This window comes from Cardiocondyla obscurior, linkage group LG06, assembly GCF_019399895.1.
Source record: "Cardiocondyla obscurior isolate alpha-2009 linkage group LG06, Cobs3.1, whole genome shotgun sequence".
Lineage (NCBI taxonomy): Eukaryota > Metazoa > Arthropoda > Insecta > Hymenoptera > Formicidae > Cardiocondyla > Cardiocondyla obscurior.
This window is the reverse complement of record NC_091869.1, coordinates 8307383-8326758: the sequence shown is the minus strand read 5'-3', so window position 1 is coordinate 8326758 and position 19376 is coordinate 8307383. Positions and strand designations below refer to the sequence as shown.

The following is a 19376-nucleotide window of genomic DNA, read 5'->3' as shown; positions in this document are numbered from 1 at the left end:
AGCATTGCGTACTAGTAGAAGTTCATGAAGTCTAGCCTTATATGCGATTTGTGAAGGGGCATTAAAATATTTTAAGATAGAGATACATAAATTATATTCTCGATGTTAGAAGCTCATTAATTTTTTACTTAGTTAAAAATCAAATTTTTATTTAGCATAGGATTTCTTAAAGCGATCTATTATATCTGTTAACAGAATATAATGTGCAGAATATATTCGCATTATATTTGTTAAATTTTATAATGACGAAAGCAGACTGATCAGGATGCGTTCCATTTGACTCTTAACGTTTATGAATATCTGTTTTTACTAATTCTAAACGGTTGAAGCTCGCGAGAGTACCGTGAGCGTCAAATGGATTGTATGACGAACAAAAAAAAAATGAGATAATGCCTCAGTTCACAATGTGATGTACATACTTGTGATAATTTTCCTATTTAACATTATTGTGCACTTTACATCGACATGACCGATTTTATACGCGAATAATTTTGAATATATAAGTACTACATTTAATCACATATGTGTTCATTCGTTATACGACAAACATGAATACCTGTGCCAACGTCAAGCACCGTTTAAATTTGTACGACTATAAAATCATAACTTTCAAGCGTAACAAAGTTTCTCATCTGTTAACGAACGATTTCGTAATGGACAATAACTCTTCGACCGATTGTACTTATTAAAATCGTGCATTCATCGTATTGCGACTACGAGTGTTATCACAGTTGTAATAATAAAATTATAAATAAAAAGTAAGATGCGAGAAATAAAAAATTGTATGACAAATAAAAAAAAAAGAACAGAAACGTATCTTTTTCTCGTCTTTCAACGGAAAAAAAAAGATAGCTCGTCGAGAGTTTTGCGTTATAAAATTCCGGTAAAATGAAACCCACGCAGGTCAAAAATTTACATTTCTGGATGCTCTACGCGTGCGAACGATCCGAAGTGGTCTCAAACGCGTGGCATGCCCGGAAGAGAAGCCAAGCCGCGCACGGCCGGCGAAGATAGCTCCGTTATAACGCACATAGCATAGCACCTTCACTCCGTATATTGTAACAGATAGTATAGTCGAGAGGCGATCTTTGGTATACTACGTTGTGCTGCTGACCCAAATGAATCCTGGCCGCCACTGCCGCCAGTCGCCAGTCAGTCCCGCTTCGGGCTTCTCCGCGGCAATATTGGCTGCTCCGCTCGCGCTCTCCGCTCGCTTTCGAGCGCGTTACGTTAATTGTAAAACATTTTTTTTTCTTTTTTTTTTTAATATCCAGCGATCGAAACGCGGCGTCAAAAATTATTTTACAATTATTTCTCGCGACATTTTTCTTTCTTCCGCCGCGACTCTATCTCATCTCGCCGCGAAGTAACGATTTTTTTTTTAAGTATTAATTAGCAATCGTTTAGTCGGCAAAGACTTGGACATTAATTCTGCACGTTTCGCGCGCGTCAATGATTTTTTTTATTATCCTGTAGTGCGGCTTCGTCGCGTACGGCGTACCGGGGATCGTCGCGGACGAGTTTCTCGGTGACTGGTGTGTTGTGCGCGTCAAAACGGTGTCCCTATTCGAGCAGAAGGCACTCCCAGAGTTCACGATCGCAGCTGCCACTCGTCAAAGCTGGGAACACTAACAAACGCGAGTCGATCTGGAAATAAACGTGCCACGGAGAGGAAGGAGTGGTAGGTCCGCGCATGATGTAAGAGACCCTGGACGTCGCCAGGACACCTCGGGTTCAGGTGGTCCAAGACGTTCGTTCGGGACATCTCGCCGGGCCACCAGCGATGCGACATTCCACGCCGGTCCCTGATCTCTGACAATCGGCAGTAAGCATTTTATTGCATTTAATTAGCGAACGGCGACCGGCGATAGAGAGGGCACCGGATCGCGCTCTGACCCACTAAAGAATTGCCTTTCAATCCGCGCATTCCGTCGTATGCAAATACAAATTACGCGGATTGCACCGTTACTCCGCCCCCTGCCTCTCATCCTCCTCGCAGTCGCATTAATTTTTGTCGCGTTTCAACGGGTTGGCCGCGATTCGCCTCTTCCGATTTCCAGCTTTCGGTACCCCAGAGCGGAGCGTCAAGGACGGGTCTTCCTCGCGTCCTTGTGCTGGACGGTGCATTAATTCGCTCAATGAGCGTAACAATGTAAATGCAGGCCTCAATCGAGTAGACCGACCCGAGATCATCGTGGTACCGCAATTTTACGGTAACGTCCGCCTCCGCGATCGCGAAAATGGCAGTAAAAAAGAAAAAAAAAAAAAAGGCCGCTTTGCAGCTTGTTTGCAAAAATCGTCAATTTGATTATTAATTATCTATGAACTCGATTAAAATTAAGAGCATCAGTCTTACGATTTTTACAATCGCAGTCGCAGAGCCGCTTTTTTTGCTGAAACGCAATCATTCTCGGGTCTGCGGCCGGGATTTCGAGTATGGCGCACATTTTAAGCGTGTAATCCCGCATTCGCGTCGGCATTCGACCTGCAAATTCGTTCTCTTGCACAAGCACTTGCCCGCGGTCTCGCGTAACTCGCGGGAGACACGAGGCGGTGGCCTGGAGATTCGTTAAACGTTGGAGTCTCCGGTGGTCCACGGCGGAGTCTAAGAACAAGAACGAGACAACTGATCGCGAATCGAAGAGGTAAAAATGCCCGGCCCGACGTTTGCAGTCCGCGGGAATTAGTTTCACGGATTGCGAATCGGTTCTCTCGCAATATCGAGCACCGGCAACGGAACCCATCGCGATTCGCGCGAAACCCGTTCCTCCTCTGGCCTCGAAACCGCGCGCGGATGACGGCTCGATGACCGGGTTGGGTTTAGGAATTTGGCACGTTGGCTAGAAACATTTTCTTTCGCTGAAACGCTTGATAAAGAAAGTTCAAGAATAATATCGGCAAGCTTATAAAATTGCATTCGTCACCATTGACTCGATACCCTCTTTTTTTTTTCTTTCTTTTTCCTTTTCTTTTCTGATAAATTAAATATTTTATTTTTAGAAACAGTTTTTCGGCGCCAATATATTTTTTAATCTGCTCTCCGCGTGCGATTCTCGTTCGCAAGATGTACCACCTATTTCGCCCGCGGTCGCGTTTGCGTTTGAAATAAAAATTAAATTTTACTCCACAGTGAATGTACGAGGCTAATCATGGCGAGCGAAACGACAGATCGACGGTGTTACTTTCTCAAAGCACGATCGTATTCGTAACCTACTTTAAACGGCGATGCAATAACCGGGTGCAAACAGCAGGTCGATGTTCGCGCCAAGGCTTGAATTAGAAGGATTTAATTCGCTTCAGACGAACAGGATTTCTTCCTTCGCGATGCCGCACTCTTCATCTTACAAACTAATTAAAAAAAAAAAAAAAAAAAAAAAAACGATGAATCCTGGTTAAGAAATTAATTCTTTCATTTTTCGGAAATTAATGTCGCGTCTTCCAAAATAAATAAAAAAGAAACTAGCTTATTTTAATATTAAAAAAAAAAAAACTTTTTTTCTAAATAACGATTGAAGAACATAAACCGCGTTTTATATTCCCGCGTAGAAAGTTCTCCACGGTGCCTTTTCGAATTGCCGTAGCACTTATCTAGAAAAGCAAAGCGAAGAGTTCGGAAACTCGTTTCGATCAAATCGAATTTCTAACCACGGACGAAATGAAGTATCTCACAGCGCAGAAAGGTTTTTGTTGCCCGCCGCGAAGGTGGTCCTGACGCTTCATTGAACAGCCGTGAAATATAATCTCGAGGTGGAGATCGTTAGCCATTCTTTCCGAGCTCGACGCGAGCGTGGAGCGAAGACGAGGGGAAGGAAAGAGAGAAATCAACCGGGGAGCCTGCCGAGAGAAAAGAGGAGAGACCGAGCAATAGGCGGGCTTATCGTAAAAGTTTCACATGACCGAGTTAGAGTCCGCCGTGTCTGCTCGGTGACAATGACTGTGATACGGGAGATCGTTTTCACGTGGCCGCGCCACGTCGGATGCACGTTACGCGGTGTCCCCGGCGCGCATTAATTACGCGAAGGCTGTAATCATTAACGTCATTTCGCCGCTCCATCCGTTTTTCGCGCAACGCCATTCGCGCGCACTCTGCTCGCATCGAAGTCACCGGTATTTTCGCGCCGCTTCTTCCGCGTCGCACGCTCGATACCCTCCCAGCATCCGTGATCTCTGATTGTTTTAAAAAAGAATTTTTTTCCTCTTGAAAACTTGAGAAAATTTTGCTTTAATTTTTTTTTTTTTTTTTAATTTAATTCCTTTTTTAGAGCTTTGGAAAGTTGATACAGAAATGCTTTTGAAAACGAAATTGTGCGAGTTAGTAGGAATTACCGATGACAAAATGTGGTCGAGATTGCTCAATCGATTATTGTACCTTCTGGAAAGTTACCGTGCTGTTATTCAACGACAGGCATTAAAATTGCAACACGGGCGTAAATAATACAAAAAAAGGAAAAAAAAAAAATATCGCGTTTAGGAGATTCCTCACTTTCATTTGTACACGACGCTCCGATCAAATTGCATACTTTGCCACTGTCAACGAAATGTTTATTAAATAGAAAGTAATCTTGCAATCATTTGTACGCTCTGACTGTTTAACCAATCGGTTTCTAAACCTTGCCGGACTTTCGTCGGTTTCATTCTCTATTTACCGCCATTGACACGACGCTCGGTTAAATAGACAAACAAAAAGCAGTTTAAGCTATTCATAAACGTGATCTATAGCATATCTATTCATAATACATTGTCCCATATTTACACAATAAGTTCAACAGCAAGTGCGGCGGCATGGTCTTTTCATTTCAAAGTTAAGACTTCACATATTTTAACAAAAAGAAAAAAAAAAAAAAAAATTTATCCCGTAAATTACGATAATTTATAAATTTAATATAATAACAAAATAATTCTAAAATTTGTTCTTGAAATTAAATTATTGAGTTTATTTAAATATATGAATAAATAAAAAAAATTCTAGCTCGTTTTAAAACTTCAGTGGACCCCGAGCTTCGCAGGATTCAGCGCATTCCCGAGGATCTTTTTCTCTGGTTCTCCTGCGCGGCGATATTATCGGTAAAACTGGTCCGAATGGCCTGGTCCCACCAAAACAAGGTCGGGCAGCATCCCTCGCAACAATCCGGGCCCATCTCCGCGAGATATTTTTCTGACCTTCGTCGCTTCTACACCTCCCGACATTCCAATCTAATCGGGAGAAGACGCGCCTCCCGCTGACAAGTCAAACCTTGCGAACCTATACCTGCACGTAAACGTGAAGCGCATTCCGACGGACGCACCTTGAACGCACGAGTTCCACCTTTAACCCGATGCTGCATAGAACACTTGACCGTAAACCAGATCGCGCCTAATTCGAGAAATTATATTCAGTTACAGAGAAATTGTAATTGAATTGCATTTAATTTGATTTAAAATTTAAATATTTAATTTAATATTGCATTTTAAATATTATTTAAATTAATTTTAATGTTTTACGCGCAAAAAATAGAACTCGAAACATCGTTTGACATGAGCGCGTTGCTCACAAGCCCCGCGATACAAAGACACTTTAAAAGCGGCATGCGGATTGCGGAAGCGGAATCGACTTCCTGCTAATGCACCGAACGTGTCTTGCTCGCCGAGGAATTTCAGCCCGGCCGAGTAACGGTTACCGTAGGCAAAATCGCGTGAACCATTCTCGATTCATATATTTCTAATTGTATCCGTTCGTTTTAAAGAGCGAATTAATTAGGCTGGCCTTCGCGATGGCTCGTGATAATTCGACGCTCGGGATATTCTGCTTTGGCTCCTCGTCTATCTACTTTCGCGCGGCCGTTCGCGTAATTTCGCTGCAGATTTCCCCTCGAAGGCAGCCTCGCATCCTTTGCGCCGAAGGTGCGGTAGCAAACAAGGACGAGACTCAATTATGCGAGAGCATAATAGCGATGCGAGATCGCTATCGGTCCGGTTTCCTCGCGGCGACATTGTTATCACCCGCGGGAAAATTAGCCTGGTTTCTTCACCTTGCGCAACCGGTTTAGCACAACAACGTTCCTGTCCGATATTAGTCGAGCAAAAAAATTTAATATCTTAAAATCTTAGAGGGAAAAAAAAAAATTTTGTTTATTTAAAACAGCTGCTTCTAATTAATTTTCATTGAACTCGTCGACAAATAAACGGAATATATTTTTCTGGGTTGAAATCCTGTTTAAATTCTGGACTCGGAAAAAGTCTAGAATTCAAGTACTTTACGTAACTGTACAAGTTAGAATTCGATTTTTGTGAAGATAGGTCAAAGACACGCGTATCGAGTTCTTAAACGGGACCGCGACGATTACGAAACGGTAAGATCGATCATTAGTATCATTACTGTCCGGCCGTGTCTGAAAACTGTTCCGTACTTATTGCGCTTGTAATTCAGGCGCTGAAATACGCTTTTTGTCACCGGTGGCTCTCGATTATTTTCACGTGGCAGTTTAAAATCGAGTTACAAAGTCGATTATCCAATTTGTTCGGGGGAAAAAAAAAAAAAACACGCGCGATCATTCTTATTAGGCGGACGAAAAAATTCACACGCCAGCCGAACGTAATGGAAATATTCGCGTTTGCACGTGAAAGTGTTTGCTATGCCGCAAAAAAAAAAAAAGAGGGAGAAAGAAGCCCACACGAGACTTACAGGCGTTCGGAAATGTACACATTGGGAGATAAAAGATACATATCGTGTTCACCGTTCCTTAAGCAGAAAATTCGATGCGTTTTCGATAAGCATCCATGTGAAAGTATAATTACTCGCTCGCCGTATTCGCCCGATACTTTATTCAAAAATTTGGAAACGAGCAGTGAAAAAAAAAAGTCACGGAGTCCGAATAAATTTTTATTCACTTTTTTCACCTTTTCCGTTGCGACATTCGAAAGGCAATCACCTGCGGTGTGAAAAGAACTTGCGACGGGCAACGTTCGAGGGTACCGACGAGAAATGAGTGTAGTTACGCGATCGGAAACGCGTCTTCCTCTTCCTACGTCCGCATCTCGAGCGTAACCCCGGTCTGGTTGACGAGAAAGGGCCCGACGGCGCTCGAGAGGACCCATTCCTCGCGATTCAGAAGGGGAAACTCACTGGCGAACGTGGACACGACTTGGACGATAAATTAGATCGCGACGCGCGGAATAGAAAGTTACCTCAACGATGCACAATGCGAAAAGCGTTGTATAAAAAGAGACCGAGCACACATCTGATTTCGTACAAAAAGATGGAAATAAGGAAGAAACGAATTTATTATATTTCACAATAAAAGAAAAAAAAAAAATTTCAACATAATAAACGCGCGTTATACATATTTTGTAATATCAAAACGTAAAAAAAAAAAAAAATTAATAATTCTAACGAGCAAAAGTATAATAGCGGTAAAAATCTTTTATTAAATAAATTTTTTATTTAAAAAGGAATTAAATATGTATATTAATATTTTTTTTTCTTTTTTTAATTATTATCGAAGGAAGAGTCTCTTGCTTTATCTGCACAAAAATATGACGTCTGCACAAGCGGATTCTAATGAACGGGGAAAAAAGAGAGAGTCGCGGAGGAATGAGGATAGGGAAAGGAGATACGTGTCATGTGAAAATGTCGCATCCCCTCCGCGCCGTTCTGACATTTATACACCCCGTCGCCTCTTCTACACGTTAATAAGTCACCTGCAGCAACCGCACCGCTGATCGGCAACAATTCGCTGCTCTTCCTCGCGCGCGAGCGCAATTCGACGCGTTAATTGCCGGGCTTTCATCAAGATTAGGACGTCCATACTCTCGCCGGAAGCCGTTTCGCCTCGCGACGAGAAGTCACCGTGTAAAAAAACGGTCTCGTTTACCGTCGATCGCGCGCACGATGATAACTGATAAAGACGTCGGCTAGATCCGAATAAAAACGATGCACCTGGACACTCGGAAAATCGCGCCGCTGACGCAACCCGCCGACGTTGGGAAACCGCGCGCGTGGGACGCGATTGTTCGTAAATCACGATGCAATTAATCAACGGATGGATGAAAGGCCCTCATTCTTCTCCCGCAGAGATGCGAAGCGAGGTGGGCGAGTGGCTGGCCACGTGCGTAGGCTCACCGATATGCATCCTACTGCTGTCGTGGTCCCTGCTGATCTACCAGAACCAATCCTCGTCCGCGAAAAGGAAGATCGACGTACTCACGGTCGCGATCCTCTCGCAGAGCCTCACGCATCAATTAGGACTGCTGCTGTACGCGATTCTCACTCTGATCCGCCCAACGAATCACTTCGGAGGTAATTATTATAACGATAATAACTCCATTAAACGCAATTTTCAATCAACGTATTTTTAATTTAATCTTTTCTTTTTCTTTTTTTTTTCTTGAATTTGCGGAGGCGTTAATTGTTCAGCAAACATTGTAAATCAGCTCGCGATTCTTTAGATTCAGGAAGTCAAATAACGATTCTCTGTCGCAGAGCTGTGCTCGACGTTGGTCTGGGTGCTGAACTCGTCGAGCATCCTCCAGGAGCTCACCCTGACGTCGATCGCGGTGTTCGCGGCGATCAGCAGCCGCGACGACATCATCAACATTACAAAGAACCACCTAAAGTACCACCTGGTGAGCCTGAGCGTCATCGGCGCCTGCATCGGCGTCACCGGTGTCCTCAACTTCGAGCCGGAGGTCTGCGTCTTCCTCGCCCACGAGATCTCCCACAAGTACGGCGTCTTCGTAAATTCCCTGAGGGCCCTGCTGGCCCTCACGTCCTTTTTCGCCGTGCTAGTCGCCCTCTTCAAGAACCTCTGCCGGACCCCGACGTCCGAGCTGCTTAAGTCGGTCTCGGATCTGTCCGAGGCGAGCTCGAAGAACTCCTCGGGGGCGTTCGATTGCCACCCGCAGCAATGGGACCCTTCGAGTGGCTCGTGCACCAGCGGTTCGACTAACAGCAGAGCGTGCCTGAGAAAGAAGAAGGTGCACGTGGACGAGGCCAGCGGCAGGTCCACCGTTTACAGCATACTCTTCGTCTGCTACATCTTCGAGCACCTGCCCATTTTGGTAATTATATTTATTTTATTTTATATTTTTTTTCTACGCTCGTTTATCTCTCTTTTTTTATTTATTTTTAATTCTTTATCTATTTGTTTTTTTTTTATTTTTTTATTTAAACTAATTGATTTAATTTTTATTATTAAATACATTTTTCCCTCCTGCAAGGTCTGCGATAATTTACGAAACATAATCGCAATTTATGAGAGTGCGCAAGAGTGATTTTTGCACTTAAATTAATAGCAAGTTGAACGCAATTGGAATAATAAATGGCGTGTTAATATATGTATAATTAGCTTGCTAGCACGTCATTAACAGATAGTCTTCAAAAAATTAAAGTCGTTTATTATAGAGAACGCCTAGCAATTTTTCTTGCATTTTCGTGTGTCTAACAAATTTTCCGTTTAATCGTAATTTACGTTTAATTCTCGTAACTTGTAATCTGGCGCTCGTTAATGTCGAGATACGTTTTTGCAAAGAAATTTGTTAAATATCGCTAAATGAATAAAGCGCGCCTTATATGCGAGTTACCGCTCGTTTTTCCTACCGGTTGAAAGTTAATGCGGGGAAACAGGAAACCCGTTCGCGGAAAATTGTTTTGATCGTTAGCATAATCTCGTTACGTTAAAGGTCTAAATTGCAAAATCCGTTTCTAATTTATGTAAAAGCATAAAACGCAGTGCTATCTAGTCCGTCGCGTTTTTCCATACGGTTGGCTTAATTATTATTACTTTCGAATTGAAATCAACGAACCGGCGACTCTAATCGTTGACTCACAGTTCAGATTGATTAAGAGGGAGGCCTTAAGAGGACACGCGGTTCATTAAACGATCGCGGCTCCGAAAGTCCATTTCTTTCCCGCTCAACGGAGGAGTCATTTTTAACGAACGTCGTGTGAGAAGTATTTCGCAACATTCTCGAAATTACGCGCGCCAAGTCTACCGTGGCGACGTTATATTGTTAAAAAAGATCGACCTAGATCGCGGCACGCCCTCGATTACACCTCTGGACAGCGAAAAACAAAGGATACACCACGGGGTTTTTTTTTTTCTTTTTTTTTTTTTCCAAACTGACCTACACCGTCATTAACACGCATTAAATTTCGAGCAATGTAGAATATCTTGTTAGTCACACGCGTGATACTCAAGGTCCACGCAACCTTCCTTTCCCTCCGCGAAAGAAAACATTAGATCCTGTTCCGATAAGAAAAAAAAAAAAAAGAATGAAAATATACAGAATTAATTGCAAGTTTAATTACAAAAAGTTTCGAAATCTACCTTTTTCATTTTTATTAATAAATTTATTTATCACGAAGCGAATTAGCCACGTCCCTGAAAGTTCCGTCGTATATCTAGCGTCAGATCCGACACGGTGGACCGGTCGAATTGTCCGATTCACAGTGATTGCAGCGTAATTACGTCGGCACAATCGCGTTGAAGAGGATTTTCGTGCGAGCGAGCGTGGGCCGGACGCGATCGTCCGGAAGCGAACGGTCCCTTCGCGCGCGGACGTCGCTCTTCGAGAAAGCGAGACAAAGTTCGACCCGGTGGAGGAAGGATCGGCCCGAAGTTTCGAAAGCACGATCCTCAAATTCGGACGACGACCTTAATCGTCCGGCTGAGGAATCCGCGCGCTCCGCGGAAGCCGCCCCCGTGGAGAAACTCCCGCGACCTTCCTCATTAATATTAATGATCGCGGCTATTACGCGCATGACGCGTACTATTTACATCGCGCGGGAACGGCCAATTAGATTAATGCCGAGTAGGCGGAATGAATGCCGAAGGATCCGTTCTCCATCCGCCATAATGCGCGGAGGAGAAACTCCGCGGAGACGATAATCGCTCGTAGCTGATTGCCGTCGCGTTAACAAGCGATACCTTATGAATCATCGTTTTTACAATTGATCGCGGTGTACGAGCGATTGCGAAATGAAACCCGCCGCCGCCGTCGTGCGTCAATCCGCTCAAGATTCGCGCGTATCGAGCTCGGGGAAAAATAATGGTCGGAGCACCGTTCGAAACGAGCTCTGTTCTCCGCTTACATACGCGCGAACAGCGTGACGGCCGTTACACTCGCGTTTTTGTCTAACGATCGCCGCTAAATCATCGGTGAATTTTAATCGCGAGTCCTCGGGGCAAAAAAAAAAAAAAAAGAAAGAAAGAAAAAGAGTTTTATTAACCTCATCGCGTTTTGAACGCAATATAATTCCATACTCGCCTCGAAACCCGCGGCTCTTGAGAAATTTCAAACCGATGCGATAGTTTCTCCAACGCATATTAGGCAATTATTATCGGGCCTCCGATCATCCGAATTGCATCTCTAACAAATGCGAGGAGCGTATCAGTGGGCGTTTCGCTCGCGTTTATTCACGGTAATTATAAGTGAGATGTTAATACACGGGATCAGTGGTTGATGAGGCTAAAAACCAACGCCGGGAAAAATCTCGGGAAAACAAGAAGTAAAAATAAAGAGAAAATTAATTCGGGAAAAGAAGGAAAGGCATGCGTTCGTTCAACTTACTAGAGATGTGCTTCAAATAATGACTAATTAAAGAATTACAAAAACAATACCAATAGAAATTAAAAAAAAATAAAATAAAATAAAAATATAGAGACCTAAAAAAATCAATAAAATAAGATCAATTAAAAAAAAAAAAAAGGGGAAAATATTTGATTTTTCTATTACAACTTCTACCGTTTGCGTTTCCGAATCGCGATACTGTGCGAAAGTGCGAGATGTAATTTTGCAAAAAAAAAAAAAAAATATTTTTATGCACGTCTGTCGTAACGACCCGACAGAACTAATTAAAAGAAGTGCAATATAACAGAAAATTTATGATTGTGGCAACCATCGCGCCAACCGGAGCGATACGTAGCTCGGGGAAAAAAGAAAGAGAGACGGGATCGGGAATTGCGCGTGCACTTCATACACGCTTACACGCGTACATAGTGCCGCTCTATTCTCTAATTAAGGTACAACTAGTTTCGATTTCATACCTCGGACTAGACCGGCCGTTACTCACGTAACTAGCAGCGGTACTACCGCACGATATACCGTACGCGATAGAACACACAGTGCGAAGTAAAAATGCGCGTGAAGTACAGCGCAATTTTTTTTTTGTTATTTATTAATCAAATAAATTAATCAAACTAATTTCTCTGCAATTCAAAATAAAAACCCAAAAATATGCACATGATAAAAAGTACAAAAGCACGTAAAATAATTTTTCCAAATAAATTACGCGGAAAGAAATTTTTTCTTTTTTTCTTTCTTTCGATTTAAAAGAACGATTTTTATCTCCGCCTGAATCGCAGATAATTCAAAACTGCTCGTACTTGTGTAATTTTAGAATTACATAAATATAAAGTTTTACGTAAAATAATTTAAACTCAGGCAGAGGTAATTTATAGGTGAAATTAACTTTTGAATTTAAAAGAACATTTAGAATAATTAATTCCTTAAAATCGTTGCTGAAATTAATTGCGCAGCTGCTCGAACGGAAGGCCGAGGATTTTTATTTTCCAACGAGATCTCACTTCGCCCGCGGCAGGGAGCTTGCGGTGGGTTTCGAAGAGTAAAAGACTTGTCCGTCATCGTTCGCGCATTTTTCAACGTTACAATAATCGTCAAAACGGCGCGATTCGCGAGCAGTACGCAGGCGTGCGTGCTCAGCTGTACGTAAAATTGCGCACGTCGCGTCACATCACGTTGTACCGTGTACGATGCGTACACTTTTGAAAGCGCGACCGCAGAGTTTTCACCGCGAATTCTTGCGCGAGTCCACGGTTAAAAACGAAAGTTATTCGTCGCATCTACCGCTGGCAAAATCCTTTTGCACATTTTTCACTACGTGCGTATTCTCATCCGCGGCCCTTATCTCTCGCATGAAAGACGCTAACAACCTTTCGCGCGCGACACGGGGATGAGATCCGTCGTGCAATTAATCAGCGCGATTTCACGGCGAAAGCTGGGTGCCCGATTTCTGAATATACGAAGCCCCATTGACACGATTTCTGATGAAATTTATTGACGCGAAGGAAGAAAACCCGCTATGGTCTAGAACGCCCTGCATTACGCTAGGCGCAACAGATTGCGAGGATACCGTTTGCCATCCAGCCGTAATGGCTGCTTCGATTAATGATTATCGCGCTCGTAAGGGTTATTAAAAATCTTAAACGCGTCTAATCATAATAACATTACAGCCATAACGATAATAATTACGTCGCGTATCGCGTTAATGCGTGTTACGTTGTACGCCGAAGCACAGATACGGCGTTTTCTGCGGCGACAGCGGCTAGCGTACGTAATCCTAAGCGGCAGAGGCCAGGGGATGAGAGAACGGGGAGAAATCAGTCATCGACAATCCGGCCGGCGCGGTATACTATGCATGCGGCACATGTGAAACTCGACGCACACGACGCTGTAATAAAGTCACGTTCGTTAGCTGCGCGTCGCGATATCTACCATTCAGCGTACATCTAATTATTCCCGAGTCATGTCCCGTTTCGGAATTATGAAAATAATAATTCGTATAAGTCGAGCGGCATTGTTTCGAAATAAAAAATGGATCTTTGAATTTATGAAACTCGATTTCCCAGATCGTCTCTATCAGGCCGAGCCTCCTGAGGAATTTCTGCACGCCTCAGAATCTAGCGACGTGGCTACCGCTGCTGAAAGACACCCTACTCCCGGTTTTCTTGGCTCTTTTCGACAAGATGTTCTGCCGGTACGTGGCCAAAGTGTACACGAAGCAGGACCACGCTAGGAGGCTGTCGCACGGTAAGTCCCTTTCGGATTCCACGTAAACCTCTTTTCTCGCGCTTCGCAACGGGAGACACCGCGTGATTTTCCATTCTTCCGTTCGGCAAAAACACTAGCCTGCTCGCCGTGGGAAAGGACGACGCTTACCGTGTAATAATCGTGACGGCGAGGCAGCGGCGACAACCGGCAGTTTTTTTCTTTCTTTTCTTTTTTTTTATCGTCAACGGCATTCGAACGTATCGCGCTCGGTTGTATAAGTTAAATATTAAAAGTAAAACCTGTACAAGTGTAAAAATTATATTTCCAAAGACTCGAGGCGGCTTATCATCTCAAGGAAAAGCGCCGCTTCGTACGACTCGTTCAATTATCGCGACTGAAAAGAACGTTCTTATGCCACGTGTTACTTAAAGCGAAATTTGTCGACGTAACAGAATTTCTCTGGGATTTCTCTTTCAGGCGGTATAGACGGCAAATTTCGACACTTCGAGCAGGACGCGGAGTACAAGCTGCAGCTGAACTTGAATCACGGGTTGAAGTTCCCCCTGACTAACGGAAGCCTCTACGGACGGCTGCACAGCCACCAGAGCAGAGGTGAGCGAGGGACGGATGTCGGGCGCGATTTAACGACGCGAAAATATTTGATCGTTCAGCAGTTCGCTCTCCCGGCCTATATCGCTAATTGCGACGTTTCGTGCGGCTTTGTTAATGCGTCCATCGACGCGATCACATTAGAAAGTCCGATACGAAGCCGCTTCTCGCGCTCGTCTCCGTTCCATTACCGCGACTCCGCTTGGTAGACGCCGCGTATCCGCACATTACGGGTCACTCTAACGTGAAAAGCTGGATGCTTCGAACATTCCCGAGCGATGTACTTTCATAAATTACAGTCGCCTATTTTTTTTTTTTTCTATCGAGTCATTGCAGCAATAATTAAAAAATCGCGATTAATAAATATCTCGATTGAGGTAAAGATTTATTCACGGGATGTAACGATTGTTAACGCTTCCAGCAAAAACCGGCACGATTACCATGGGGATCCAGCAGCACTACCCGAAAACGCAGTCCATGAACGAGGACGGTAGCTACGCGTCTCTGCCGGCGGAGCTGTCGTCCTTCACTAGCTCGACTTTCGAGCCGCGGCAGGACAAGATCCCCGAGGCGCAAAAGAAAATCGCGATGGACCAGCAGCAGCTGGGATACAGCCGGCGGCCGCGGCCGAACGAGAACCCCCACGAGCTAGCCGGTAACCGGAGGAAGATCGGCAGCACCGACGTATTCGGGCAGAACATGGAGAACCTGGTGCAGCTGGAAGACCCCGGCCGCAAATTCCTACCGAAGAGCCTAGACGGAATTCTCGAGGAGCCGCCCAGGCGGCACGCAAGGAGCGTCCTCGGCCTGGAAAAGCTAATACTCGGCCTGGAGAGCAGCCTCCAGGAACAAAACTACTCAAGGAACGCTCTCCGCAGAAATCAAAGCTTCGACCACGCCAGGTGCTCGCGCCCGCTCTCTCGCGTATCTTTTCAGCGCACCTTCACTTTTACCTGTGCCATTAAAGCGTCACGATATACGGCAGCTCGAAAGTTTAGACGCGCGAGGTTTCCTATAAATTATTCAAATCGCATATTTCAACCGCGTCGTGTATGAAAGATGACCCACATTCATTCAGCTGACCCTTTTCATGAATTCCGATAGAAAAAACCGCGCCGCGGATACATCACGCGAACGTGTATTGTTATCGTTATTAAATCATAACGCGTTATTTGATATTTTACTTACATTCGTGGCTCTCGGTTAGGTTAGGGTAGATTGTCTTCCGTCCGTCCGTCCGTCTGTCCTTCCTTCGCGGCAGCATTCTGGATTATCCTGACATCTTGCAGCACTCAAAGTCACTCGACACTATTTTACACTGCTCTGCTTTTATTTTGTGATCACTGTCACTGATCACTGACACTATCACTCGAGAGACGAACGACCGAGAGAACGACGGTGGATTATCGCGGCGATTTTTTTAACGATTAAAATTAGGAAGCCCGACGAACGATCATTCCGTTGTATAAACTTGCAGCTTTGATATTCCTGGCGTTGCTTACTTTCGCCGAGTCGTCCCTCGATCCCGGCACGAGAAACAGGCTGCGATGTAAAGCGAGGTTACTGTTCCTGCGGTCAGTTTCCGTCAGCGGAACGAACGATGTCGTGAAACTTGTGCGAAGCGCGCGAACGAGACGGGCCGCGATACGAAATGTTCCTCGCGTAACTTGATCTTCCACGAGTTCCTTAAGAATCCCTTGCTCGAAACGGGATGAGAATCTTCGGCCGCGACGAAGAAGACGGACGAGGTGCGGATCCTCCCGCGCTCTGAACATGGCGGTTACCGGAGCCTGCCGAAGAAAATTGTAATGGGAGCTCGGAAATGCCCGACGCAATCGCCACAGAATTCACGTCGAACGCTCCGCGCAGCACCCGCCGCGTAAACTTGTCGTTGCGAAGTATTTTTTCGATGCACGAAACGAGGCGCAAAACGATGATTTTCTAATAAGAGATGAGCACAGAATATGATCGTTCGTTCCCGGGTCGACAGCGTCGACACTTATTCGCTTGCGGAAACTTCCTATTCGCGGTCAAAAATACGCGTAATTGAGGAGCGATTAGCGACACGTCTTCACGACCGAGGTTCCGCAACCGGACTGAAGTAGCCGTTAGAGATTTCGGCCCTTGGAGGAAAAGAGAGAACCGAGTGAGAGAGCGAGACAGTCGATAGAGCCGATCGTCTATTGAACGCTGTCCTTCTCGCACGAAATTCTCGGAAACTCCAAGCTCGACGCCGAGTTCTGTTTACGTTTTTTTTTTTATCAGCTCGCCGAGCTCGACGCCGAGTTCTCTTTACGTTTTTTTTTTATTAGCTCACCGAGCTCGAGGCGACCTACCGCAATACAGATGATCGTTCCTGTTCGAGTATATTTTCTTGCGATTCCGAGACCGAACTGTTTCATTTTCGAGGTCCCAGATCGTCGTCGTTATTAAACTCCGATTCGCGCAAGATTAAAAAATAATCTAATAATCCTAGTATCTATTTTTTTATTAAGATATCATTTTTCTTTTTTCTTAACTAAAGTCTTTTTTTTTTTTCTCTCGTACGTAGATATCGGCCTATGCTGGACACGAGAACTTACAATTTAAAGAAAGACGATTCCGTGAGAGATCCCGTAATAAGAGAGAACTTTCAACAGAACCTTCACTTAAATCTTCACAGACGTAATAGCCACTGCGACGGGTACGACAGCTCTGACGATGAAAGCTGCGACCTGGAGAACGGCGACTTTGACACTATGAGCTCCTGCAGGAGCAGAAGCAGAAGCTGCTGCTCCGTTACCACGGTTGCGAACGATGACTTCGAGTACTTTCAACGTAAGGGAACTAAGGTAATTATATCTCACTAATTTTACAAATCTTTAATTAACTCTTTTTTTTTTTTTTTTTTAAACACTTAGTAATTTATCTCGAAACGAGCAACGTTAAATTAAGTAATTTTTATTATCGTATCAAGCACTTTTTATTTATTTCGACATAATTATTTTGATTTTATAATAATTAATTTTATTTTAAAGATAATAAATAAATAAATTTATTATTCCTTCTTTAGTTTCTAAATTTCAATGTTGAACGCGCAGGAGAACACTCGATGTGGCCGCCGGCACTTTCACGATGCGAGAAAATGCATCCGTCGTGGCAGAAAAAAAAAAGAAAAAAATTGTTTGCCGCTGACGGCACGTTTCATCGCGGCCTTTTCGCGCTGATAAAAGTGCGCGCAACGCTTACGTAATCGCATATCGTGAGAACGTCTTGTTTCGCAGGTGGAGCTGTTGCCCTCGAAGCGAACCGGCGAAGTAAAGGTCAGCATGCGATCTTTCACGCCGCGGATCATAGAGAACGGCGCGGATGATCAGGAGGAGAAGAAATGCGGTGGCAACGCAAAGAAGATGCCCGACGCGAAGCCCACCGTGCACTCCTACCACCTGAAAGCAAAAAGGATCACGCCCGGCTACTCGATGAACGACCTGGACAAGCTGATCGCCAGCAAGAAGCTACCGAACCTGTCGATGGAGAACCTGAAGAGCATCCTGAAGAACTCCGGAGTGAGTTATCTTGACAACGGTGACATATGCAAGCACGACATCGGCGGCTCGGCGCCGGACTTCAAGAAGATCTTCGTCACCGAATTCATATGAGATCCACGAGAAACTGCTCGTAAAAGCGGAAAGACTGCATCCCGCCCTCACGCCGGGGCATAATTTTAATAATAATCATAATTTGATACAGCTGGAAAACTTCTGAAAAGAAAATGCAATTCTTTTTTTTTTTTTTCTTTTAATTTAAAGAGACAAAGTAGCTGGAGCGTTTAGATTTATGACAAGTAAAATCTGCATTTTTATATAAGGATTTTTTTTTTTTTAAATACGTTCTCGAGTCTCCTTGGATTTGTTATTAATTGTAAGTCGCGATTGCGATGTTACAAACGAGTTGCAGTTGTCGTTCGCGCGGGACATAGTCCCTGCTTTTGTAAAAATACTGTAATATATTTCACGACATAGAGAATTTCTACCCTGGACGGGAAGTTACATATGCAAGCGTTACTTGTAAATATTTTGTATATTTGTATCACAATATTTAATATAGCGTTTATGTATAATACATGTATGCAATCACGCATGACTCCACAACTCGTTCACTCGATCACCGTAGAAATGACGAGCGGGTTGTAATTAATCGTAATTATAATTTTACCTTCTGGGTGTTCAAGGAAAATATTAGTAATCCTTTGCGCGTCATTTTGTGACAAAATTTAAGTTGGCTTAACACAAAGTAAAAACTTTGTTTCAAACACCTACTATTTTTCCATTAAAATGTCTTCAATATAAGTTTAAATAAACGTATTAAATCTTTAATATTTATTCCAATATTTCTGCTTAATCCATCGAAAATAATTTTTAATGTCGACATACGACGCTAGAATTCCGTATAAGTATCCAACTTGTTAAATTGATTCTCACAAATTGCTTTATAAAGTTCTGTTTTAAAATACTACTCGTTTTTCAGCCATTCGCTTTTTAATCCCTCGGAATTAACGACACGTGATCGTTCTGCGATGTGATTATTTAATCATAATTATCAACCTGTCGCGTATATTTTTCCTTACTCGTATACATGAATATCGTTCCACGCGATAGATTACAGACACGCCTTCCGTCGTCTGTCGCGTGATAGCGACATCGTAACCGCCGCCATTGTCGTAATTATCTAATTAAACGATATATCCTATTCTTCTACGATTCTATCATGCACACGTTGACTAGTAATACACAGTTTGGTATCGTTAGTAATTTCTTTTTCTATCATATTGCATTAATTAATGACGTAGAAACACGGCACGTTCACTCAAACAAACCCACTAATTACTATGACGTGCACACGTAATTCATAAATATCGGCAGAATTTTTTTTTTGTTTTTAAACAAGCGTTAATTAGTATATTAAAAAAAATTTATTATTTTAATCTTTATATCATATATTTTAATTGCGTTTAATTTCTT

General features: G+C 43.5%; 2 protein-coding genes across 3 annotated transcripts in view; one reads left to right on the top strand and one right to left on the bottom strand.

The window, feature by feature from the left end:
• The window catches only part of LOC139103633 (brefeldin A-inhibited guanine nucleotide-exchange protein 3), a 32521-nt gene extending 16785 nt beyond the window's left edge, over positions 1-15736 (bottom strand). Inside the window, exon 1 of one of the 2 annotated variants that reach the window (XM_070658483.1) lies at positions 15565-15736. The gene's annotated coding sequence lies outside the window, so the exon portion shown is untranslated. The remainder of the gene's footprint in view (positions 1-15564) is intronic. The other variant, XM_070658482.1, reaches the window with a different exon arrangement.
• LOC139103639 (uncharacterized) lies at positions 61-18778 on the top strand. The gene is made up of 8 exons (XM_070658503.1): positions 61-1825; positions 8051-8275; positions 8459-9036; positions 13626-13806; positions 14245-14379; positions 14798-15278; positions 16928-17207; positions 17640-18778. Exons 2-8 carry the CDS (start codon positions 8053-8055, stop codon positions 18012-18014), a joined length of 2253 nt encoding a protein of 750 aa, XP_070514604.1. The 5' UTR covers positions 61-1825; positions 8051-8052; the 3' UTR covers positions 18015-18778.
• The last annotated feature ends 598 nt before the right edge of the window (positions 18779-19376 follow it).